Here is a 26,448-nt window from a genome sequence, read left to right on the forward strand (position 1 = left end):
ACCACAGAGATCATTCTAGACACGACAGAGATTACAGGGACCGACGTAGACCTGACAGAGATGATCAAAGTGAAGATAGGAACAGAGGATATAGAGACTACAGGAGACGCCATAGACCTCCAGAGGCGTATGAGTTGAGAGACTATGATGGCAGACCAGATCCACAGGTATTTTGTGATTGGTTAACTGCTTTAGATGATTATTTTAATTGGTATGATTTGCCTGAGCATAGAAAAATGAGATTAGCACATACCAAGCTAGTGGGATCAGCACATAATTGGTGGAGAACCCAGATGGATTATCCTGACTACCGTGGTAGAGAACCTGTTACATGGGCAGAGATGAAAGAAGATCTGAGTAAGAAATATTTCCCACGAACATTCAGAGCTCTACAACAAGGTAACTTAAATTCCCATCGACAACATCACCACCAAAAGGCCTTCAAATCTGAAGACAACTTGAAGCCTCCATCAATGAGATTCCGTTTGCAAGTTGAAGAGTGTGGGAAATCTAACTTCACCAGTATTAAAACAGCGGCTGAATACAAAATTCCATTACCAAAGGAAAGTCGAGAGAGCACAAGTTAAAGATAAAGCTGAAATGGCAGTGAATTGTGATGAAAAGAAAGAGACGGCCCCTATAGCTTCAAAGATGGAAAGTCGACATGTAGAAGACCCTACTGAAGTGGTCAATGTCGAAGAAACCAAAGTAGAAAAAGATAAAACAGCAGAAGATGAAGAGGTGGTTGAGAGCACTCCACAAGAAATTATTGGCATTCAAGATGCTGTTTTTGAAGAGGTGGAGCTTGTGTCTCAAGTATTAGATGCGAAGGTTGCTAACACTGAAGATTCTATGGACAGGACATTCACAGTTGCTGCTGATTCAGAAAACGAACACATAGAGTTTGTTATGCCACCATGGTTCTTCGAAGTGAAAGCTCCACGCCTTGGAGATTTTATCCCCAATATTCCTGCTTCACTGGAGTTCTGTTTGGGGATGGTCAAAGCTGCTGATCACATGTTGATTCCCCCTCATCACTACAAAATTGGAGGACGAATTTTTTCAAGTTAGGGAGAGTTGATGCAGATTCATCACCAAATAGGGCTTGTTTCATTGGGAATAAGTCTAGGGTTGGGTTACATACATGTTGGGCCTTTGATCCCATGGGTTTCTAATGTAATAGGCCACTTTTATGGGCCTAAAATATGGGTATATAGGTTGCATACGGGATTAGCCCAATACTTAGTTTATTTTTATGTTTTCTAATTGAACCGGTTCAAATTGGTTGCATCCAATTGGTTCAATTTAAGTGATCATGTGACTTGGTTAAGTGGTCATGTGATGTAAGTTGGGTTGGATTAGGACTTTATAAGTCCAGCCATGTTTTGAGTCTATTTCTTTTAGTATTTTAGTTTTCTAGTTAGTTTAAGTTGCCTAATAGGTTAGGGATAGGGTTAAGCCATTCATTTTTAGTGTCTAAGTCTATTTGTGAGTCTTCTATATAAGTTTGTAAGGGCGGCCAGCATTAGATACGAATTTGATTAATAAAAATTAGCTTTATGCTTGCTGCCTTTGCTCTATCGTGAGTGTGCCTTGTGAGTAATATCAAGGTTGAAGGGATTGGTGGATCTCCAATCGACTCCTTGCATTGTGAAGATCGGGAGACCCCATTGTTCATCTTCAAAGTTGTTGCCATTGAAGACCTGTAACAAGTAAGAAATTTTGCAACTATTCTTCTTCTTTCTAGAAGGTCACATACAAGGTGATTTTCCTGAGAATTTTGCCCAGCCAAATCTAACCATTAGAATCTGCTAAAAATTTGATCAAGTCTTCCTCAAACCCTAAGAGAGACTCGATTCAAATTTCAGCACCATCCACCCAGCCAATTGTCTGAAATTACAGTTTTACCCCTCTCTCCTACTTCTACTAGGAAACCTCCATAACTCCAAATCTGTCCATCAGTTTCAAACCAAACTTTCAGCATACATCCCTTACATCATTGTTGACACTCGATCCAAGTTTCAGCCCCAAACTCCCACTCTAACCCCTTCATCTCCTTGCTCCATTAAAACCCAAACCCAAAACCCTAAAATTCAATTCTGCCCAAAATTACAGAATTTCAAAACTCATCCAAATCCTAACCTTTTTATACCATATTAACCCCCTAGACCTGCCCATTAATACCCTATAAACCCCTTTCCCAATATCCAACCCAAACCCTAGGAATTGACCTAAATCCTAGTGCTGTCCATTCGAACCAGCAGCCCCTTTTGTTATTTGATCCTGTTGTTTGGTTCCTAGTAGGTCTCCTACCTATCTAAGACTACATTACTTGGGCTTTCCTCCTTTGCGATCAACCATTTGGGGGCTTGAAAGGGGACCCTAGGACGACTCCAATGGGCCAGGTCCAAGCTTTAACAGAGCCAAAATGAGGGAGAACAAGTGCTGTTTCAAAAAAAGGGCTTCGGAAAGTGGGGTACTGTTCATGGAACAGTAATTTCGCGGGTTACTGTTCACGGAACAGTAATCTGGGCTGTCCTTCTTTGATTTGAGCTTCAAACAGCCAAGCCTTTATGTGAAGTCCTATGTTGATGCTTCCATAGCCTTCATCAAGAAATATGGCATGATTTCTTCAAAGTTTTCACATAGTTGCCCCTTCCTTGGAACCCCTTTGTAACCTAGGGTTCCAAAGAGAGGGAAAGGAGGCAGAGAACTTGAAAGACGACTCTCAAACCAGAACCGGAGGGCACTTTGATACCAAATTGGAATCTAGAGGTTGCAAGAGAACAAGAGGGAAAGAGAGGAGATGAGAGTAGAAAATCGAAGGAGAAGAAGAGTAGAAAGAAAGAAGTGGAGGTAGAACTTGTGGGAGAGTATTCTCATCTCGTCCCCTATATTGATTCACTTAACTTAGAAAGAGAAATACATCGTTGACCCATGCTGATATAAGATAGCCAAGGGAGGTAAAAGATAAAAGGTAAAAACACATTACATCAAATTACAATATAATGGGCATGTGCCTAAACTACCCTTATTGACTCTAACAGGTTAGCCCACCTAAACACAACTATAGGGCACGGTCATAGATAACCTTGCTTAGAGGCAATATCTTCTCATTTTTGGTTAAGGAATAGCCTAGAAGGGGCCGCTCCTTGGGATAGAGAGGGGAACTTGTGTCGCACCGGCGGTAGTAACGAAGGGGGGATGAGTTGACAAAGCCAGCGGAGGATGGGAGCGTGTGATTTGCAGATCCGACGTGGGCAGAGAAGATGAGGTGATAGGGTCAGAATGGGTAAAATCCCCACCCATTGTAGAACCCAAACTAGCAGTGGAGTGGGCCGTGGAATGAGCTAGCCCCCCAATAAGGGTTGCGGAGTAGGGGTTTTTCTAAATCAAAGACCCAAAATCAGATGGGTCCACAGAGGAAGGAGAGGGATGGGTTTGCGAATAAGGGGGGGATATTTGTGGGACCCATAGCTAGAGGAGGATAAGACAAAAGGGGGGGGGGAGGGTTGACGTGGGAGGGAGACTGCTAATATTTAACACAATAAGGGGACTCCCCCTATCGTGTTGCATATCTTAACAGAGACCACAGACAGACACAAGGGTTTCTCTTAGAAGAAAGTCAAGAGCTGGAGAAGGGGTAGGAGCTTTAGTTGTCAAGGCGGCAAGGCGACCTAAGACGGTGGAGGGGTGCTTACTGCCTAAGCACTTAGGCGACCTGGCACCCAAGTATTATTTTTTATTTCCCTTCTTTTCTAACATTATTTAATATGTTACAATATATACCTTATATAAAAAAAAATCAACATTAAGATACATCAAGTCATTAAAAATCAACATTAGTTATCAAGGCGTTGCTAGGCGGGCGCCTTGCCGCCTTGTTGGTGTCGCCTTGATTTTAGACCCTCTCCAACACCTTGGTCGCCTTGCCGCCTTGTTGGTGTAGCCATGATTTTAGACCCTCTCCAACAACATGGTTGTCTTGCCGAATTGATAACTATGAAGTTGCATCAAGTCATAAAAAATTAATATTAAGCCACATCAAGTCATCAAAAATCAACATAGAACTAGAAGACAACGGAACTGAAGAAGCAAGATATTGCCTATTGGAACCCTTTTTGTTTTTTTGGTGTATGCTATTGGAACTTTGAAAATCAAAACATATAGTTGGTTTATACTGTTCTTGGATTGGTCATTGTCATGGTATACCTAGTCTCACATTTGGTTTATACTTGACGAGATTCTTGGGAGAGAATAATGACTTGGGTCTTATGTGGCACAGGCCAACTTTATTTATAATGGAAAATAGAAAGATCTAGAACAGGTACATTAACAAATGTATCCCTAGGACAATTCTACCCTTGTACCTGTATTACAAAAGTATTGTTCTTAGAAAATATTATCTTATCTATAGGTAATTAAATTGCTCTTGATTTAGAGAAATGTTCTTGTTTTCTAAGAAGTTTGACTGGTCAAATGGTTTTATTTTTACATGAGATTTTTTGTATTAGGTAGAGCAAAAATCAGCTTTCCAACAAATCCAAGATTGCTTAAATCTGATTTATATTGAAGGAGTTATGTTGCGGTCAAACCTTATGTGGTGTGCGCGAATGCTGTCAAAATCGCTCTAAATGAAAAAATATATTTTTTTATATCAGAACAAATGAATATTTTATCGCACTTCTGGTTTTAGCAATGTTTTACCATATTAAGATTTATAGAATTTTTAGATTTGAGAAAAACCCCAGCACTAGAAAGTTGAAAATTTTACCTACTGCCAAACATTCAGTTTTTGTTCTTGAACTGGGGGGATGGACTTCTTATCCTTTTGGAATTCGATTTTTTTATTGGATTCAAATTGGGGGAGGGATATTTGCTTATTTATGAATAATATCTTAAGTAAATGAAATAAAAAATAAAAATACATTTACTTTTTGCATAAATAAGGACATGGGATAACCTTGGTGTGGTGCACATCCAACTCGGTATTGAAGAAACTCAGTCCTTGAGTTTTAGTAAGTCTAGGGATAACCTTGGTGTGGACTTAGGATAACCTTGGTGTGGTGCACGTCCATTTTAGCCCATACAAATACTTTGGCAGCTCACAATAGCTAGGTATGTATTCCTCAAGACGTAGCTCTCTCCTTAAAGAACTTGGGCAGAATTATAAACTCGATGTGTTCTACTCTTGGCTCAGTTTCGACTGTGAAGGGTGTTTCCATAGAATCTTCTGGAATTGTAGCGTCAAGCTCCATCTCAATTTCCGTAATAGTACTGAGTTCCTTTCCTTCTTCATTGTCGCTTTCTTCCATAGTATCAATGGTAGTGTCAAGACATACAAGATTGACACTTTGAATGTCCTCGCGACAATAGTCAGCATTATCATCAAAGTGTGCGTGGCTTGGTCATCTTCCTTTCATCGTCCTCCTCAAATGTGTTAGTAGCCATTGCATTCAACTGTTGTTGCAAAGGGCAGAATTTTGCTACAAGTCCATACTCATGACAATGGAAACATTGGGTCTTTCTACCACCGGTCATGGTGAGCTTACCCTTGTTATCAGCATGAAGGGGTGTAATAGGGGGGAAATGGTCGATCTGGGGGCCTATCAGTTATAGGGTTTCTCCTACTCTCCCCGGCTTGAGAACCAAACCGCCTCATTGAAGACAACAATTCCTCTGTACATAGTGCTTTCTGGAAGCAGTTCTGCAAATCAAATATGTAAGCAACTCCAAATCTGTCTTGAATGTCCGGCCTCAATCCCAATTTGAAGTGGCCAAGCGGGATGTCAGTTGGTCATCATTCTCCTCGACAACTGTACGGGATACAAGGGCATCAAGCTGATCCATGTATTCAGCTACTGGGATGGTACCTTGTCGAAGGGAGTTCAGCTTGTCATGTAATTGTGCCTTAAAAGTTTGGGGTACGTATTTGTCTTTCAAGGTCTCTTTCAAGGCCTCTTTCATCTCTTCCCACGTTAGTGATGGTAGCATCAAGTCTTTGCATTATCCTTTCATGGTTCCTCCACCATTCACAAGCGTGACCGATTAACATAACACAAGCAAATTGTAACTTCTGGGTCTCTGTCAAGCTAAATCAGTCAATATAACAACACAACTAGTCATAGAATACTTGAGCATCGTTCGGCCATTTTATTCTTTCAGCGCCAACTTCACATTGTGGTAGTCATCCATGATACATCGGTTGGGAGTGCCCGCCTCAAAGTAGGCACACACGTGATCCTCAAAAGTAGGCTGTGGCTGTGGAGGAGGTGGCTGTACTACTATTCTTCGAGGTTCTCGATGTGCCATTGTGAAGTTATTAGCTGTAGAGTACGCCTGTGCATCATCTCGAGGTCTAGGACTAGCAATATTAGGCTCCATACGCTATTGCTCCATGATAGTGACACATTGAGTAAGTTGTGTCATCATCTCTATGAGGTGATTGAACTTGTCATCATCACTAAGGGGCTGGGGGGCAGTGGATCACTGCTGGACATAGCTCTGTACTAATTGATGAGGTCTGGTAGGCTGAAACAAATCAACACTAACAAACCTACAGAAACAAAATCGTAGGAATCTAAAAGATGCGCATGATAAGAACTATAGCTGCTGGAATATTGCTAGAACAGGAAATTAAAGAGAAAACACGAGAGAAGAGGAAGAAAAGAAGAAGAAGATATGACCAATAGGTATCACCACCTATGGCCTGCGGTTGGGCTTCACCACAAGGACTGTGACTGATTCACCACAATGCACACACTCACATAGAGCTAGTTTCCCAAAACATCAAATCTTGGGGCTAGCTGCCCCTTTCTCTTTCTTTATAATAACCAATAACCATAATACAAAATTAGTAACCCTTCTATTTTGTAGGGTTACTTGGCTGACAAGATATTTAGGAACTTCTAGAAAGAAGATCCCTTGCTACTACAAAAATTAGAAACTTACTAAAATAAAAAGAGACTCTTAGTTGCAACTACTTTTAATGATTTAGAGCCATTACAAGAATAGAAACAAAAACAAAATAATATTAGGAAAGATAGTAGTAACTCCACATGTGGCAGCAACATGGGCCCACATAATCATCCAAAATAGAAACTCCAAAGACTACTGGTCGATGGCTACACATGGCTCTTTATGGGCTTATGTTATGACCAGCGTATGGGCCCAAGTATGAGCCTGACTATAACTAAGTCATGGCCTGATGTGGGCTGGTTATGATTTAAGTTATTGGGCCTATATATGGGCCTGACTGGGCTGGCCTCTTTGGTTATTTCTCCTCGTAATGCTGGCCTTGTACTGCATCAGGGCCTTTGGTCCAATGGTTTTTCTTTGTAATGGAGGGGCCTAAATTTTGTGTAGGAAGTAGGAATATGGGATTTACTTTATTAGGTTAGTTTAAGTTTTTTTTTTAATTAAACTCTTTTACCTAGTGTATCGGGTTTCCCTTTAGGTTTCTTATTGGCTATGTATGTTGGGTTAGACAAGTCTTTTACTTAGCTAGGGAGTCTTTTCTTTTAATATACTGATTGTAGGCTATTGCCAACCAACGACTTTTATCAATGAAGAATTGGCCGTTGCCTTTTTACTGCTAGGAAAGGAGATGCTGTGAGACTCAGTGAAGAGTGAGAAACTCTTGGGATTAGGGGGATTCTGATCTAGGCGTGTTGGTGGGAAGTCAAAGGTCATATCCCCTTCTCTATATACTGTTTTCTTCTCTCAAGTAAGTACAAATTTATCTACTGTTGTTGTGCTTGCTGAAGTTTGATTTAGTTTGATAATGGAAGGGGTATTCACCAACTATTACTGCTGTTCATTTTCTGCTGCTGTTGGGATTTAAGTCGTAACAAGGGATTCCCTAATAGAGGCTGGTGGCAGTATTATTGTTGGAGCCTTTTGTCTGAAAGCGAGATTGACATCAAAATGGAAGCTATCCTTTGGAATCTGCCCAATTTTGAGGCATTGAAGATCATTCCATAAGTGACCTTCGACCAGGGATTTAGCCAGATCAGACCTGCTGATCTGCTGGTATAAGAAATCTCCCAAATTTGCGTACGAGGTTCAAATTTATATTATTCCAACTGTTGACTCAAATCTTGCCGTTATAACGGTGCTGTATTTTCTGGGGTTTGCTTATTCTAACAGTTTATGATCATTGACCAAAATCTAATTACCATCGGATAAGGTCGACTATGATCCTATTGGCCTAAATTCTGTTTTCGAATTTTCTTGAGATCCTGTTAAAAAGGTTGTGTAATCTGAACCTAGGGTTCATCCTATCTATCCTCACCTGGACCCTTCCTTTCCAAGATTGGATTCTCTTACATATTTTCTCGTTAAGAGGCATACCATTACCATCCACATACTTGAGACTGTGGACACAAGGGGCAAATCCAAGTATTTTATAGGCAAACCCTATCTAAAACCCCAAGATGTTGCTCCTGTCTTCCTTTGTCCTTTGACTCTCACCAATGTAGAACACCTTGCTCTTTGAGACATTTGCTTGTCGCCTGTTACATAAATGTAAGACTGTCCGATTGTTCACTATGCCTAGCTAAAAGCCAAGATGCAGCACATCCTCAACTGCAGCTGAAAAAACCATTTCACCACAAAAAAGAACTAGATTTTCATCGGCAAAACACAGATGTGCAATCATTGAATTAGTAAATTGATGATGTAAACTCAGCAAGCCCCCATCAAATTTTGAATTCTACAGACAATAGATATGTTCGTACCATAGTTATCAAGGTGTCGCCTTTGCGTCCAGGTGCCTTCAAGGTGTCAAGGTGATGCCTCACCTTACTGGATATAGGTAAGGTGACTGCCTTGGCTGCCTAGGCGTCGCCTTGATTGCCTTGGTCCACCTAGGTGGGGCCTTATTATGTTTTGGTTTTTTTGTTATATAATATGGACTCTTTTCCTAACCTTTTTATTTGTCAGTGAACAAGATTATAATGCTTGCGATACATGGAATCATTGAATCTTAAAGCTTGGTATACTGTTTTATTGGGTTATAAAAAAAGGGCATACCCAGTGCACGAGGCTCCCGCCATTGCAGGGTCTGGGGAGAGTCATTATGTACGTAGCCTTACCCCCAATTCATGGAGAGGCTGTTTCCTGACTCAAACCTGCGACTACTTGATCACAATGGAACAACCTTACTGTTGTGCCAAGGTCTAGGTTCGAGTCTTAAAGCTTGCTATAATGTTGTATCGAGTTATACCGTTAGAGTTTATTGCTAATTCTTTGCTAGAATTTATTCCTATGTGACATCAAATAGCATTGAACTGTCTTACTGAAATGTCTTCTTTGTTCAATTTATATTTAACTGCTGGTTTTGTCTGCTAGTTTGTTGTGAACAATAGGTCAGTCTTACAATGGATGTTGATTTATATATAACTGCTGGTTTATTTAATTGGGTATTAATTTACTTTTGATGTTTATGATGTGTCTATACTAGATATATGGGATAGGGGGGAAACACTAGACATAGTTGTCACGGCATCTAGGCGACCCAAGGCATTGGAGGGGGGCTAGACACAAGGCGACCAACGCGCCTGGATGCCTTGAAAACAATGGCACTAGGGTGTCTTGTTGCCTAGGTGCCCGCCCACTGCCTTGGGTCGCCTTGGTGCCAACTATGGTTTGTACTTTTCATGACTTAGAAGTTACAGACAACTAATTCTTGATAGTGATGCAGAAAGAAATAAGCTTGAGGGTTAATCCTCTTCTTCTTCTTCATCCTCTCTCTGAATACTTGCTTGAGGGTCTATCTATGGTGAAAAAAGAATTATCAATTCAAGTTGAAAACGCTATTAATGGTGATATAAAGACAGTATATTTGCCCGTTTGTGTAGTTTAAATTATTGCTGGTGTATTTGTGTAGTCTGTGAGTTCTTAGTGTGTTTTCTGTTTTTTTTTTTGGTTCTTCCTTCTTTTACAGTCCAGAGCATCCTTTATTTCGGGCACGTGGACGGTCCATGCTAAGTGGTGATAGACAATCATTCAGAGAATATTCAGAAGATATGGCTTCATCAAGGTTCCTATATATAATAATCCTGTTCATTTGAGCTATGAAAAACTGTAATGCTAATGTGATTGGGTCTTGTTTCTTTTTTTTTTTTTTTTTGGGGGGGGGGTGGCATATTAATGGGACGACTGTTACTTTCATGATTAATCGCTAAATGTCTGTATTTTATCTATTTTTTGTGATTTTATATTTCATGCAGTAATGCCTTCGTCGTGGCATGCATTGGTTGCTAATTTGCTTATTTGCTTTACATTTGCAAGTCCTTGACTGTTTCTACGTGATAGTTCAATCCTATGTAATTTTAAATGAAGAGCACTGCGACCTACCCCTTTCTTTACCATATTTTTTCCATTACTTTTCCCTGTGATACATACCTTGAATTACTTTCTTCTTGCACTCCATCCTTCTAAATTTTTTTAAATTTAAAACGAGTGATGATTTATACTTTGTGTTAACAGCGTAATTGATACAAATGTCAAAGTTTGATTTGTCAAGACACTTAAAGTTGGAAAAGGGCGTTTATCTCTTAAGTCTTAATTATCCTAAGTTTTATTCACAATTTAGGGGAATGGCTAACTACTAACACTTCTAGTGCATAGAATAATGAGAATGTGGGCTGAAGCGGATCTTGGACTAGCCTGCTATATAGAGAAGGAGAAATGTTGCTGAAGAACAGTTCTTTCTATCTACACAACATGACCATTGAATGTTCTGGTAGGGAGGACGAGGTGATGCCAGTTTAAAGGAGTTGAAAGAACAAGGGAGAGGTCCAAATGACCTGTGGGAAGTGGTGAGAGATATATGGATGGCTTTGGACTAACTACAAATATGACTATAAATAGAGTAGAATGCTGAAAGAGGATTTGTATGGCCAACCCCATTTATTTGGGGTAAGGAATAATTGAGTTGAGTTTCAGTGGATCATAATTGAAATTATGGCTGAAACGATACGAGTTAGGTCATAATTGGTAGGTTATCTTCCTTTAGGGAATGTTTGAGGCATTGCATGGGCTATTTACGTCACCTAAGTTTGGTGCTATTTTGGAAGGTCAAAACTTGTCGATTTGGTGTGATTTCGGTGCCATTTGAAATCTTATCAGTTAGATTTCCAATGGACCATGATGTTACATTTCTGAGTTGAGTAAAAGTTATCACCGATTTGCTAAGATTCTATCGGGTTGGGAGGTTTTAATATTGGTAGTGTGAATAGGTTGGTTTAGTTCCTTTTCTATTTAGAGTTTATGTATTTATTTATTTATTTATTGTTTTGAGAGCACTCATGGTAATGGGTGTTGCTGAAACTTGTTGTAGTTGGAGTTAAAATATTTTCTTAGGTTGAGAAGTTAAAAATTAGTTTAAGTAGAAATTTCTTTGTGTAAGAGATTAGTCATTCTCTGATCTTATGATGTTGCTAACTCTTTTATTTTGGAATAGGATGGATGCTATACAAATATAACTACATTTTGCATATTTTCTCTATTGTCTATTGGACTAGTGTTGAGAAGTAATTTTGTTTTCTTGTATGGATCCAATCTACATTCGTTCATTTAATTCTAGATTTTGTAGGAGAGTGTGTTGACATACAAAATGTGAATTAATTACAGGTCGGAGGGGGCATCAACGTCTGAGACTCGTAGAATAAGGAGGAGAAGTATGAGCATTACTCCAGAGATTGGTGATGATATCGTAAGGTAGGAGTTGGCTATGCCATGAGTTCTGTTTACAAACATGATATAGGACTTCAATTGTATAAATATTCCTTCTTGTGCCACTTACAACAAAATTAGTATCTTCCTTATATTTCTTTTTTCCCCTTTAAGTAAAAACTTACTATTTTTGTGCATTACCACATTGGTTTAGAGCTTCTTTTATTTGATAGCTTATAGCCTCATATCTTGTTGTCAAAGTTGTAGAGGACAAAAGTCCTAAGTTAATAGTGCTTCTAGCAGTGGTGGTTTTGTGCTCAAGTTTTTCAAGAAGTTTCTGTTTAAAAGTAATGAAACCATTTAATAAAGAAAAGAGCCATTTGATGGTAGAAGGGATTCAGCTAGTATCAAAGACCTTAAATTATTTGAGGGGTTTGGCTTCTCCAAATCCTTGCATTTCATATAGGGGTGATTGAGGGAGACTTTATAAATGTAATTGATTAGGCTAGTAAACTTTTAAGAGGTTGTTATAGCTTTGCAGGTTAGTTTATGTGCTAAGAGCTCAAGAGTTACTTCGATAGCAATAGCAATAGTGGAGCTTGAAAGGGGCCCTACCACTCCAATTTTGATTTGGTTTGTGGATCCTTTCTTGGGATAGTATATATTGTATGCTGAGAAATGTTGGGCACACCAGCAGGTGTTGTTGTCATCGTTGTCAAAACACTGATTCAGCAGTGTTAGTGCGAGGGCTATGTGGAGTATACAGTGCAGTGGGCAGCAGCAGACAATGTCAGAGCAGTGGCAACAGATGGTGTCAGTGAGATGGCTTGAGGATTGGTCGGCAGGTCTGGAAGACTGCAAGCAATGGAGATGTTGCAACCTTGAATGGATGAGCAGCTGTATGAGGGAGTCTGCAGATTGGTTGGACTGTCGTTTTGGCAATGAGTAGAACCTTCATGAGAGTTTTGAGTTATCTTTGGTGGAGAATCAGTTGAAGCTCAAAACTAAAAGACTCTAACCCTATGAGTTAGCTTCCCAATGCCTCCAGAATCGGGTCAATCCGAATTTAGACGAGGCAGCCCTGATCTCGATCGTAGTTGTCGCGCATGGTACCTAGAATCCTTTTTTTTTTCCTTCTCAAAACGCCACTTTATGAGAATTTCGAGCTAACCTTTCAAATTTGTTGAAGCTCAAAATATAAAAAATGTAGATATTTGAGTCTTCTTTCCTATGGATTTGGAATCGGACCAATCCGATATCAGGAGAGAGATATGGAAAATTTTCCATTGGTGCGCAAAGTAGTAGAAGGTTATTCCCATAGTTGTGCCCTGAATTCCTAATTTGCATATGACATGACTTTAAGGGCATTTCGAGGTGACTTAGTGGCAGATTCTGGAGTAGCTCAAACGTGAAAAATGTAGAGCTTTGACCCCTCTTTCAGATGGCGCAAGTTTCTAGTCTCAATTCATTTCGACACACACGGCCCAATAGTTGTGCTACCAACCGCTGTTGTAGCATCCTCATAGTTGTAGCTATGTAAATCGGGGGTTATAGCTCCCTGGCTCCCTGCAATAGTAGCTGCTAAAGAGTGATAATCATTCGTTGAGTCCAGAGTGGGCATTGCTTCGTGGACGTAGAGACATTGCTGAACCACGTTACATTTGGTGTGATGTATTTGTGTGGATGCATGGATATATTAGAGTGCCTTGTCTGTAGGATGGGTGTGCACATTGGGTAGACCTTGCCATAGGGTTGTGTGTGTGCCTATGGTTGAGAAGCAAGGTGTGTCACACGATTTTGTGTGTGAATAAGTGTAAGTGCCTGTGTGGTGAGAAAAGAAGAAGGGAAGATGAGGGGAAGAGAAGAGAGGAAAAAAAGAGAGAAGGAAATGTGCAACCGAATGTGGGAGTGTAAAGATTCCTCTCCCCTATTTGATTTACTAACATGAAGAAGAATTACAAACACCTCCCTAGGGAGATAAAAGGTAAAAAAGGAAAATTACAACATAAGACAACAAGATACTAAACTACTGAGCAAACTACCTTTATTACATAAGACTCTAACAGAAGAAACGATTGTAAATCAAGATATCTGACTGATGGTCCCAAGTGACACTGAGAGGGGAAGGGTGAATCAGTGTCTCCTAATAATTTTAATCCTTGCATTGTTTGATATGATGACGACAGAAGAAACAACCACCACAATTAGTTTGCACAAGCACCAACTACCTGAGGTACCCCCAATTTTACAAATCTACAACTTGTATGCACCATAGTTATCAAGGCGTCGCCATGGCGTCTAGGCTCCTTGGACGCCTTGGGCGCCATGGCGGGTGCCTTGCCGCTATGGCGGTGTCGCCTTGATTTTTTATTCTCTAAAACGCCATGGTCGCCTTCCCGCCTTGATAACTATGGTATGCACCATACCTTACAACCATTGTGTGGCCAGCAGGTAGTCCACACCCACTCTGCTGAACAATATACTTCAATATCCACAATAGCAATCACACAGTGCACAATATGTATGTAGTTCGGCAATGTGCCTGCGTCCACTAGGTAATACCCCAACCAGGGTTTCATATTACCAAAACTCTTTACAATGTAGATCGCTATTACGACCAAGGAGCCCCTACCCCTATTACAAACCTTTGTCCCAACAAATATCTCAAGAGCCTCAACCCTAACTCTATCAAGCCCCAACTTGATAGCCCTTACAATTGTGATAATGATTAAAATCAAATCCCCTTCCCTTACATACAAGATTATAGGTCTGTTCAACAATGGGCTAAACCTAGAATCATAACATAGGGATTTGCACAATGAGTTACCTTAACCTCAGTAACTCCACCCGGAAGAACTGCGGATGGTGTTCTTCTCTTCAATCTCACCTTCTAGCAAGCATAGATGGTGACGTTCTCCTTCTCTCAAGATTTCTTAGAGAGACATTGATACAAAATGGATCAAGCTTCAACTTCAAATAACCTCTTTCTTTTCTTTTTCTTCTTCTTTTAGGGTGTTCTCTCTATTTTTCGTGCTTGAAGTTATGAGCAATGAAGTCTTAAAAACATTAAATAGATAAGTCACGACTTCAATTATGTACATGGTTTTTGTCCATCCAGTCAACCGCCACGATCATCCAGTCGACCAGTTGCAGCTTCTGTTACGGGCCTGAACATCCGAAGGCACACTAGTCGATCCCACTTCGTCCGAATGGATGTTCTAGTTGACTGCTTGTGCATCTGGTCGAATCTGGTTGTCTCAAGAATTTAACTCTGCATACAGAATATTGATCCAGTCGACAAGTTGAAGCTTCTGTTACGATCCTGACCATCTGGAGGCACACTGGTCAATCCCAATTCGTCCGGATGGATGTTCCAGTTGACTGCTTGGACATCTGGTTAAATCCGGTTGTTCTCGAGAAGTTAACTCTGCACACAAAATGTTGAACCAGTCGGCCGCTACTTGCATCCGGTAGACAGGATCGTCTCTAAACCTTCTTTCTGAACCTCTATCCTCTCAACATTCCACATATTCGTTCGGACTCTGTTTGACCCTCTTCAAAATGCGTTTGATAGAAGACTTGAAGGAACACATTTCATATGAATACACCTTCAACTGAAGATTAATGCATGAACCCCGAAGCTGATGTTTGCAAACAATGACAACACATCAACATGTCCAATAATCTTTCTTCTTGGACTCCACACGCCCAACATTCTCCCTCTTTGGAATTATTGGCAATTTATCAACACATCAACATCACCATCACCAACAATGACATGACTCCCCTTGAATCTGACAATCTCTCCCTCTGAAGATAGAATGGCTCTTCACCCCTGTGGTTACTATAGATGATGTGGCTTTTCTCCTCCTTTGGCAACAATCACCGAGGGTCTCAAACACGTAGCACATGACTGTGATTATGTAGGAAAGACAATGTGGTCCCCCTATGCACATGCCATCTACTGCTCTAGTGTAGTGACTACTACAAGTTCGCTTTTGAGCAGCTCAAAAGTTTCTCTCGGAATTGTCTTGGTTAAAATATCAGCCACATTGTCGGAAGTAGGAACGAAATCCAACTGGAGTGCATGATCGGATTTTTGGAAATATTTATGGCGCTCATACTATCACACAATATGGAGTCGGTTCATCACACTGAATGCCAAAATCTGTTACCTGGCGTTTCATGCACAACTAGCCACTACTGCAATATATTCTGCCTCGTAGACTATAACACCGACTCTTGTTTCTTGTGGTGCCAAGCTACAAGACTATTGCTCAAGTATAAAAGCTCCACGACTGGTACTCTTTCTATCATCAACGCTACCAGCCCAATCAGCATCTGTGAATGTTGTTAGAGTGAACTGTCCTATCTTAAGATACCATAAGCCACTCCGTGCCAGTAAGATATCGAAAGATCCTCTTTACTGCTTCAGCATGAGTCTTTTTAGGACTAGCTTGAAACCGTGCAACCAAATATACTGCTTGTTGGATATCTGGTAATGTAGTCCTAGATAGACAAAGGGTCTACTAGGAGCCAAGTTACCAGGACCTGTTGGCTGATTGGACATATTTGATGATTTAGGTCAAATTCTAGGGTTAGGGTTAGGGTAATGGGGTTGGATTTTATTTGGTAAAGCTAGGCAGGTTTTTAGGAGTCTAATGATATAGGTCTTATGGGGTTTGGATGGATAGAAGTAGGTTAGATGGATTTGGGTAGCAACTAGGATTAGGGTTTTGAAAGGGGGAAGATGAGGGAATCTCGGGTTATGATAAAAGGAAATCAGGTAGTTGAATGGGCTTAATATTTAGGTTGAGTGTGGGTAGGGTGTAAGGGAATATATGCTGAAAGTTACAACTAAATCAGATGGTTAAATCTGGAGTTATGGAGGTTTCCTAGTAGAGATAGGAGAGAGGGGTAAAAGTGTGATTTTAGATCATTGGCTGGGTGGATGGTTCTGAAATTTGGATTGAGTCTCTCTTAGGGTTAGAGGAAGATTCGATCAAAATTTTAGCAAGTTCTAACGGCATAGTTGTCAAGGCGTCGCCAAGGCGTCCAAGTGCCTTGGCTGACTTGGGCGCCTTGAACGCCTTGATCGCCTAATTGGTGTCGCCTTGCTTTTTGACCCTCTCCAAAGCCTTGGATTGCCTAACCGCCGTGACAACTATGTCTAACGGTTAGATTTGACTGGGTAGAATTCTTGTGAAAATCACCTTGCATGTGACCTTCTAGAATGGAAGAAGAATAGTTGCAGGTTTTAGGGTTCTGTTAACAGCCTTGGGAATTAATGCTTAGATGATCTGATCGATCACCCCAGCCTCTTATTTATAACAAAATCAAATTACAACAAGATATGAATTCCCCCCAATCCTATTCCTACTAGGAATTCCCACTATAACTAGGAATCCCAAATAGAAATCGTATAGGGGGGAAAACAGGAATAAAACAATTAGAACATAAACAAAATAAAATAAGTAATAAAAGCCAACTAGGACTAGGTTACCCCTAGTGGGTAACGTAGCCAATCTCAACACTCCCCCTCAAGTTGGAGCAAAGATGTCGATCATGCCCAACTTGACTAGATTGGGATGAAACAGCTTCCCAGACAATCCGTTAGTGAAGATATCTGCAAGTTGATCAGTAGACGTCACAAAGGGAATGCAAATCAGCCCTGCCTCTAACTTCTCTTTTGATGAAATGCCTATCCACCTCAACATGCTTGGTATGATCATGCTGTACTGGGTTGTGTACTATGCTGATTGCAGCCTTGTTGTCACAGTACAACATCATAGGAGGAAGACAAATAGGAACACCAAGATCTTGTAGCAGCCCTTTCAGCCAGAGTAACTCACAAATACCCTGTGCCATAGCTCAAAACTCAGCTTCGGCACTAGAACGAGCAACAACATTTTGCTTCATACTACGCCACGTGACAAGATTTCCACCTTCAAAGGAGCAATACCCAGAAATAGACTTGCGATCTAAAGAACCAGCCCAATCAGCATCAGTGTATGCTTCTATCCGTAGATGACCATGCGTAGACAAAAGAATTCCTTTTCCAGGAGCTGACTTCAAATAGTGCAAGATACGAAGAACAACGTCCATATGAGAAGAGTAGGGATCATGCATAAACTGGCTCACAGTACTCACGGCGACAGCAATGTCAGATCGAGTGTGTGAAAGATAAATCTGCTTCCCTACAAGTCTTTGGTACCGGCCTTTATCAACAGGCTCACCCTCTTTCTCCTTGAGTCGAACAGTAGGGTCCATAGGAGTATCTGAAGGATGACAGCCTAGCAACCTGGTCTCAGCCAATAAGTCTAAGACATACTTCCTTTGGGAGAGAAAAATGCCTTTAGAAGATCTGGCTACTTCAATCCCAAGAAAGTATCGTAGTTTCCCTAGATCCTTAATCTTAAATTCTTGTCCAAGGAAGGTCTTCAACCGTCTGATCTCATTACCATCATTGCCAGTAACCACTATATCATCAACGTAGACTATAAGAACAGTGAGTTTTTCACCAACCCTCTTTATAAAGAGTGTGTGATCAGCATTACTCTGCTTATAGCCCACAGAAATCATGGCCTTGTGGAACCGCCCAAACCATGCTCGAGGTGACTGCTTCAGCCCATAAAGTGCACGCTTCAGTCTACATACTTTTCCTCGGTTTCTGTCACAAGAGAACCCTGGTGAAATGTCCATATACACCTCCTCATCCAGTTTTCCATTTAGGAAGGCATTTTTTACATCTAGCTGCTGCAAATCCCATCCAAGGTTGACTGTACAAGATAATAACACACGAACAGTATTTAACCTGGCAACCGGTGCAAAAGTTTCCTGGTAATCAATGCCGTATGTCTGAGTAAACCCCTTGGCCACGAGTCGTGCCTTATACCTATCCACAGTGCCATCCACCTTCTGTTTCACCACAAACACCCGTTTACATCCAACGGTTTTCTTCCCAGGTGGAAGAACCACAAGCTCCCATGTGTTATTTTTTTTCAAGGCTTCCATTTCTTCCATCATAGCTGCCTTCCACTTTCCCTCTGATAAAGCTTCCTGCCAATTGTTAGGAATACGAACAGAAGAAAGAGAGGAAGCAAAGGCACGGAAGGATGGGGAAAGGGAATCATAAGAAACGACATGAGATATGGGATGCTGAGTGCAAGTTCTGACACCTTTGCGAAGAGCAATAGGTAAATCAGGAACATTACCAGGTGGAGAGGCAGGTTCTGGATCCGGGTTTGGCAATTGGATGGGTACTGGAGCAACAGTTGATTGAACCTGCTTATGTTTCCTTGCATAGGTCTTCATATTACTGGCATCAATCCTCCTTTGAAATTCACTAATAGTCCTCTGGATAGGAGTCTGGACCGGGGCAGCTTGCTCCCCCTGAATAGAAATGGTCTCCCCCTGTATAGGAACCTCTCCCCCTGACTCAGGGGAAGTACTAGGGGTAGGCCGAACTGGTTCAAACTCATGGTAAATAGACTGAAGTGGAGGTGGAGAGTCAATAGTCAGCACATCTTCACTAACACTCTCCCCCTGAAGAGGTGGGGACACATAATAGGGAACATTTTCATGGAAGACAACATCCATGCTGACAAAAGTCCGGCGGGATGGAGGGTAGTAACATTTGTATCCCTTTTGGGTAGTAGAGTATCCCAAGAAAATGCAGCGGAGGCTACGTGGGTCAAGTTTACCAAGGGACCTTGTATTCCTGGCATAACAAACGCAGCCAAACACCTTAGGTGCGACTATAAAGGAAAAAGAGCTAAGTAATAGCTCAATAGGGGCTTTTGAAAGAAGAACCCGATTGGGCAACCTATTAATTAAATAGGCCGCAGTAAGGACAGCATCCCCCCAATAAAGGGAAGGGACAGCATCCCCCCAATAAAGGGAAGGGACATTGCGAGCAAACATAAGAGTCTTAGCCACCTCCAAGAGGTGGCGGTTTTTTCTCTCAGCCACACCATTTTGGGCTGGAGTGTCGACACAGTTGGTCTGATGGAGGATTCCATGTGCAGCAAGGTATTTTTGGAACTGACCTTCCATATACTCTTTCCCATTGTCACTCCTCAAAATTTGAAGAGGGGCATTAAATTGGGTCTTAATCATTTGATGAAAGTGTTGAAAACATAAAAATACTTCACTTTTTGTGTGCATAAGGTATACCCAAGTGAACCTAGAATAGCAGTCAATGAAAGTGACATACCACCGATGGCTAGTCAGGGAAGCTTTCCTACTAGGCCCCCACACATCAGTATGAACGATATGAAATAAGGAAGAGGATCTTTTATTAGAAATAGGATAAGTTGAACGTGTCTGTTTAGCCAAGACACAAGGCTCACAAAAAAAGTCTTCCTTATTACAGTCTTTAACTAATGCTGGAAATAAATTTGATAAAGTACCTAAGGGGGGATGGCCTAGTCTAGAGTGTCATTTATGTAAGTCAGAGGAGAAAGATGCCGAAGGTAAAGTCTGAGTATGTTTAGGATCGCCATCAAGTAGGTACAATCCACCATGCACTTTACCCGATCCAATCGTCTTTCCCGAGTCCAGTTCCTGAAAGATACAGTGAGTGGGAAAAAATGTCACTTTACAATCCAGGGATTTAGTGATACTGCTAATGGAAAGAAGGTTAGTTGTAAATTTGGGAATATGCAACACAGATGACAGTGTAAGGGAAGGAGAACAACCAATGGATCCTTTTCCTGAGATGGAGGAGAGGGACCCATCAGCAATTTTGACTTTGTCCTTACCAGAGGCAGGAGAATATGTATTAAAAAGGCTAGAAGAACCTGTCATGTGATCAGTAGCTCCGGAGTCTATGATCCATGGAGTGGATACTACTGATGCACAATGACCAGCAAAAGAAATACCTGTACGGGCAAAGAAGGAACCTGAATTGGCAGCAGACGTAGTAGAGGCAGTTGATGTGTTCAACATACGACGCAGAGCCTGAAGTTCTTCCTAGGAGAAACCAATGTCAACAGTGGGAGTTGGAGCTACACTTTCAGTATGATTGGCTCTGTTTTTAGACTTAGCACGACCACGTTTGGCCTCAAAATCAGCTGGTTCCCGTGTAATTTCCAGCATTGAGCCTTAGTGTGATATGGTTTGTGACAATGCTCACACTTAACAGGCTCTTTGGTAGTAGTAGTAGAAGCAGCAACACTGTCAGAAGACGCAACGGGAGTGGGGCCAGCAGTCTGTATGGCTGATCGCTCAACTTTAGGAGTAATCATCATGGCAGCCCTTCGTGTTTCTTCACTGTGAACATAAGAAAAGGTTTCCTCTAGAGTGGGGAAAAGAACCCGTCCAAGAACTTGCACCCGAATAGGGTCATAGTCATCATTGAGGCCAGCCAGGAAATCATAGACACGGAATTGGTCTACATAGGTGTGGTAGGCAGTAATATCAGCAGTAGTAGTAGGCTGAAACCGAGCATAGTGATCCAATTGCTGCCATAAACACTTGAGGGCAGCATAGTATTTGGTGACAGACATCTCCTTCTGAGTAGTGGTTTGGAGTGTCTTCTTGATTTCATATACCTGAGCACCATTACCTGAACGACCATAAGTGCCCTTGATAGCTGTCCATATTTGTGTAGCCGTGTCAAGGAGAAGATACTGACTAGAGAGGTCAGTGGCCATAGAGTTCAGAACAAAGGACATTACCATTGCATCATTGGCAGCCCATTTAGTACGAGCAGCACCTTCTTCAATAGGCTGTTTGGTGGTGCCAGTAAGATGGCCAGTGAGTCCCCTACCAGCCACTGTCAGGGATAATGATTTGGCCCAAATTAAGTAGTTGGTACCATCAAGCTTAATGGCAACAACATAGGGAAGAAAATCAGACCTTGTTTGATCTCCTCCAGAAGTAGCAATAGTCATCTCTGAGTCACCCATGATTCAGCCAGGCAGAAAAATCAGATCTGCCCTGTGGTAACAAAAACAAAAGCTGGAATACAGCAACCAACTGCCCTTAAACCAAAACCGAGAAGCAGGGTTTAAGAAAAAAACCCTAAGAAAGGTAATCGATCTGGTTTTAGGGGTCTTCAAGTGCTGAGAAAAAAATCTGTAGATATAAGGTCTTCAAAGGCTGAGAAAAAAGCTGCAGATATAAGGTCTTCAAAGGCTGAGAAAAATCTGCAGATATATGGTCTTCAAAGGCTGAGAAAAAATCTGCAGCGATGGTACTGATTGTTGATGAAGTAGCTTCTCCAGAAAAAAACCAAAAATTGACAAAGTTAGGGTTTGTTGTGAAAAACCCTGAAGGTAGATCGATTGAGGAGGTGCTTTAATCTGGAGAAGAAAACCTATGATAGCAGCTGCCCAATTGAAACTGCAGGAATGGATCCCAATAATCAAACCAGTGTCAAATTGATAGAGGAGACTGATCTGCAGGTGGGGAGAACTCCAAACAAAATCGCAGAGGAAGGTGCAGCAGCTATCGATCCAAAAAGCTTCTTAAAGCATCAAGGGATGAGGTGATTAATTAGGGCAGTATCTAAACAACAGATCACCTCATTAGATCTGCCCTAATTCAGAAGAAGAAACCAAAAAAAAAGAAGAAGATCGAGTGGAAGAAGGGGAGGGAAGATGGGATCGAATGAAAGAAAAAAAACAGAGAAAACTGAGAAGGAGAGAACCAAAAATCGAGAAAGCTATTCTTAGATCAGATTCTGCTCTGATACCATGTTAACAGCCTTGGGAATTAATGCTTAGATGACCTGATCGATCACCCCAGCCTCTTATTTATAACAAAATCAAATTACAGCAAGATATGAATTCCCCCCAATCCTATTCCTACTAGGAATTCCCACTATAACTAGGAATCCCAAATAGAAATCGTATAGGGGGGAAAACAGGAATAAAACAATTAGAACATAAACAAAATAAAATAAGTAATAAAAGCCAACTAGGACTAGGTTCCCCCTAGTGGGTAACGTAGCCAATCTCAACAGGTTCTAATGGATCTATGGTTTTAATGGTGGATGAGGAAGGTAATAAGGATTGAGTATTGGCAATGGGGATCGATGGGGCTGGGTTTTAGAGGATTAGGAGAAGAAAGTTGGATGATTAATAATGTTGAATACTTACTTGGAGTTGCATATCTTCAATGGCAGTAGCTTAAAGGCAATAACTAGGTCCTCCCGATCTACAAGATGCAAGGAGTCAATTGGAGATCCAGCAATCCCTTATAACAAATCCTCCCGGTCTACAAGACGCAAGGAGTCAACTGGAGATCTACCAGTCCCTTTACCTTGATATGACTCACAAGGCAACACTCAACAGAGCAGAACAACAACTATGGCAGCAAGAAAAAGTTATTCATTAATCAAATTCGTATTCAATGTTTGCCCCCCTTACAACCTTATATAAAAGATTCATAAATGGACTCCTACACTAAAAAGGAAAGGCTTAAACCAATCCTTAACCTATTAGGTAACTTAAACTGACTAGGAAACTGAAATAGACTCAAAATAGAGTCCTAATCCAGCCCAGCTAAACAACTAAAAGAAAGACTAATAAAATCACTTAAATTGAACCACTGGTTCAAACTAGCTTTGGACCGGTTCAATTTAAAACATTAAAACATGGAAATAAACTAAATATAGGGCTAATCCCATATGCAATTCATGTACCCATATTTTAGGCCCACAAAAGTGACCTATTACATAGAAAACCCATGGGATCAAAGGCCCAACATGTATATAATCAAACCCTAGAGTCCTAGACTTATTCTTAATAAAAGAAACCCAGTTTGGTGATAAATCTGCATCATCTGGTCTTGTAGCTGTCAGGTATAACAGACTCCCAATCAGTAAAGTGTCTGATCAATTGCAGGTGATTCATCATCTTTACTAAGTTTGCAACCCACTGTCATAGGTGTACTTACCAGTTTGCTGTCTTCCATCCTGAACCTGTTTAGCATTTCCTTGACTTACTTCACTTGAGAGATGAAGATGCTATTATCCATCTGATTCACTTGCAAACCAAGAAAATATATTAACTCACTTAACATTGACATTTAAACTCACTTTTCATCCTGCATGCAAACTGCTTGCATAACTCAATACGGTGCCCGCCTAAAATGATGTCATCTACATAGACCATAACTATAAGCTGATTGTCATTCTCTGCCATCACATATATGTTGCTGTCCACCATTCCTTTTCTGAAGCCCAGTTTTTGCAGATATGCATCTAGCCTTGAATACCATGCCCTTAGTGTTTGCTTTAACCCATATAAAGCCTTTTTCGATTTGCATACCATATGAGGATCGCCACTCAACTGAAAACAATCAGGTGTTCTATGTAGACCTCTTCCTCAAGTTTAATGTTCAGGAATGCTGATTGACGTCCATCTGGTAAACCTTGAACCCTCTATAAACTGCCAATGCCAGAAACATACGAATAGACTCAGGTCTAGCTACTGGTGGAAAGGTTCGATCCATAACCTTGCTGTGATCCCAGTGTTTGTGAAGAGCAAAAGATTAAGGGTCTCCTAGATTGTTCTGACCTTCAAGAGATATATATTATTACTATTTATGGATTCTGATCATGTACATGGTACAATTAAGAGAACAAACACCCTTGCTAAATGGAAGTAAAAGATATCAGCATGCTAATGTATGACTAATTGCTTCACAACCAGGATTATTTTAGCACTTCTATTTAACTGGGTATTTTACATCCTCTAGCATTTAAGAAGTGACTGTACTTTTCATTGAGCATTAGCTATCAAGCTCATATTGTTTTAAATGAACACATGTTTAGGGCTGTGCGAGCAATGAATGAGACACTGAAGCAAAATCGACTTTTAAGGGAACAGGCTGACGATGGGTCAGTAACAAATGACAAAAGCAATTGTTCAGATCCTCAACAAAATGTATGTTTTCTATTTCCTGTCCTTGAATGATTGCAGTTCTTGTGCTAATTTATCATTTAGAATTACTCTCTTCTTGTTGCCACCATAAAGGGCTAACTTGTATAATTTTTTTTTTTTTGATATTTTAATACCAACTGATGGTATTCTTTCCTCACCTTGTAGTTACTATATATCTTTGGTACTTTTACTACGGACAAAGTTGTATTTTGCAAGTGTCTTTTCCTTAACTTACGGTACTTCTTGAAGTTGCTGGAAGTGCATTGTGAAGGATCATTGACTCATTGTATCCAAATGGTGATGTGAAAAAGATTGTGTGTTACTATTCTAACCTTGTAGGACTTGGATTTAAATCATATATGGATGTGACCGCTATCATTGCCACCACCATCATACCTCCCTCTCAAACCATCACTCCCGCTCTCAGCATCATGTCTGCCTGAACTGCTGCCACTGCTTTCCATCATGTCCACAGAACTATCACCATGCTTTTGGTTTTGCTGCCAGTCTCCACCATGCTCCGACCACTACACCCAATGGTAGCCCCATTACCTCAAATCTATCACCACCATTCCTCTCATAAGCCACAACTACCCCACCACAATTTCAACCATGGCAACTTCTGAATCACATCCACCACCCTATTGCTTGAAAACTGCCAATAATGCAACTGCTTCCCCCTGTTCTGCCACTGCCATGGCTGCCCCAATCAGCACTGGCACCATATAATAAGAATTCAGTGTTGGTCAGCCTTTATGTGTACATTCGTGACCTTTTTATAATCATTACAAAAACCAGGTTAATGACCTATGCAAATAGAATCTTAATTTCCCTGACTGGTATAGCAGACAAACTACAATTCTAATTACCCCAAATCTTCCCCCCCCCCCCCCCCTCCCAAATAGGCAGGAAAAGAGAGATTTATTATGATTTAAGAGGGAAGAATGTAGAACAGTGAGATAGACAACCCACAGGCATAAGATACATTCATGATTATTCTAAATTCTGGAAAAAAGAGGCAGAACTGGACAAATGTATCTTTCTGATGACTATTCGGGAATAGACTCTCAACATTTGTAGCTCTTCAGAAAGGCTTCTTTTCCTTGCAAATCCTTGGTAGCCATAGCCATGTCATCGTATATGACACAATAACAGCCATTGCTTTGGGCAACTTCTGGATTAGTCCATAAAGATTCAGTTTTTTCTCCCCTTACACAATCCCTAAGGGGCTGTATGGCAACGTTTCTGTTTAAAATTAGTATTTCTGAGTCTGAAATGCTTTTTTCTGTTTCTGTTATTTTGGAATGCTTTTGAGCCCATAATTGTTGTATGGCAAACCATGGAAAAAAAAAAAAAAACATGTATGTGATCCACTTTAACAGAAATGACAAAAAGTCCATTTTACATACATTTCTATTAAAATATTAATTGGCCATTTTACATAATTCATTTGGTCCAGCTCTCGCTCCTCCTCTATCTGGTCATCCTCTTCTCAATGAGAAACATATCTATCACCCCCCGTCACCACCATCATCATCATCATCGCCGCCATCATCTCCACGAGCAGACAGTCGGGGTGTCTATGAGTGTATGCGACCACTGGAATGGGACCAGACGGGGTCCTCCTCATCATACCTACCATGTGCGAGTTCGAACGGTCAGGGTGTCTGTGAGTGTATGCGACCCACTGAAGCCATAAACTCATCCACATCAGCACCCATTTGACTAGCTATATGGGGGTCAAGCCTACCCCCAGCCTGATCCATCCCCGGGCTTGACCCCTAGCCTGATAAATCTTTGCCTCACCTCTCTCACCCACTCAACCAAGGGATCCTCCTCTGGCTCCATCTTGAAAATGTCGCCGAACTCGATCGGG

General features: G+C 41.0%; 1 protein-coding gene across 5 annotated transcripts in view; it reads left to right on the forward strand.

Moving 5' to 3' along the window:
* LOC122651922 (serine/threonine-protein kinase EDR1-like) overlaps window positions 1–26,448 on the forward strand; it is a 54,209-nt gene that overhangs the window by 17,057 nt on the left and 10,704 nt on the right. For 4 of the 5 annotated variants that reach the window (XM_043845493.1, XM_043845492.1, XM_043845495.1 and 1 more), the window contains 3 exons: window positions 9,947–10,042; window positions 11,638–11,724; window positions 24,464–24,575. In XM_043845493.1, the coding sequence (XP_043701428.1) occupies window positions 9,947–10,042; window positions 11,638–11,724; window positions 24,464–24,575 (295 nt within the window). The remainder of the gene's footprint in view (window positions 1–9,946; window positions 10,043–11,637; window positions 11,725–24,463; window positions 24,576–26,448) is intronic. The other variant, XM_043845494.1, reaches the window with a different exon arrangement.

This window comes from Telopea speciosissima, chromosome 2 (assembly GCF_018873765.1).
Source record: "Telopea speciosissima isolate NSW1024214 ecotype Mountain lineage chromosome 2, Tspe_v1, whole genome shotgun sequence".
Classification (NCBI taxonomy): Eukaryota; Viridiplantae; Streptophyta; class Magnoliopsida; order Proteales; family Proteaceae; genus Telopea; species Telopea speciosissima.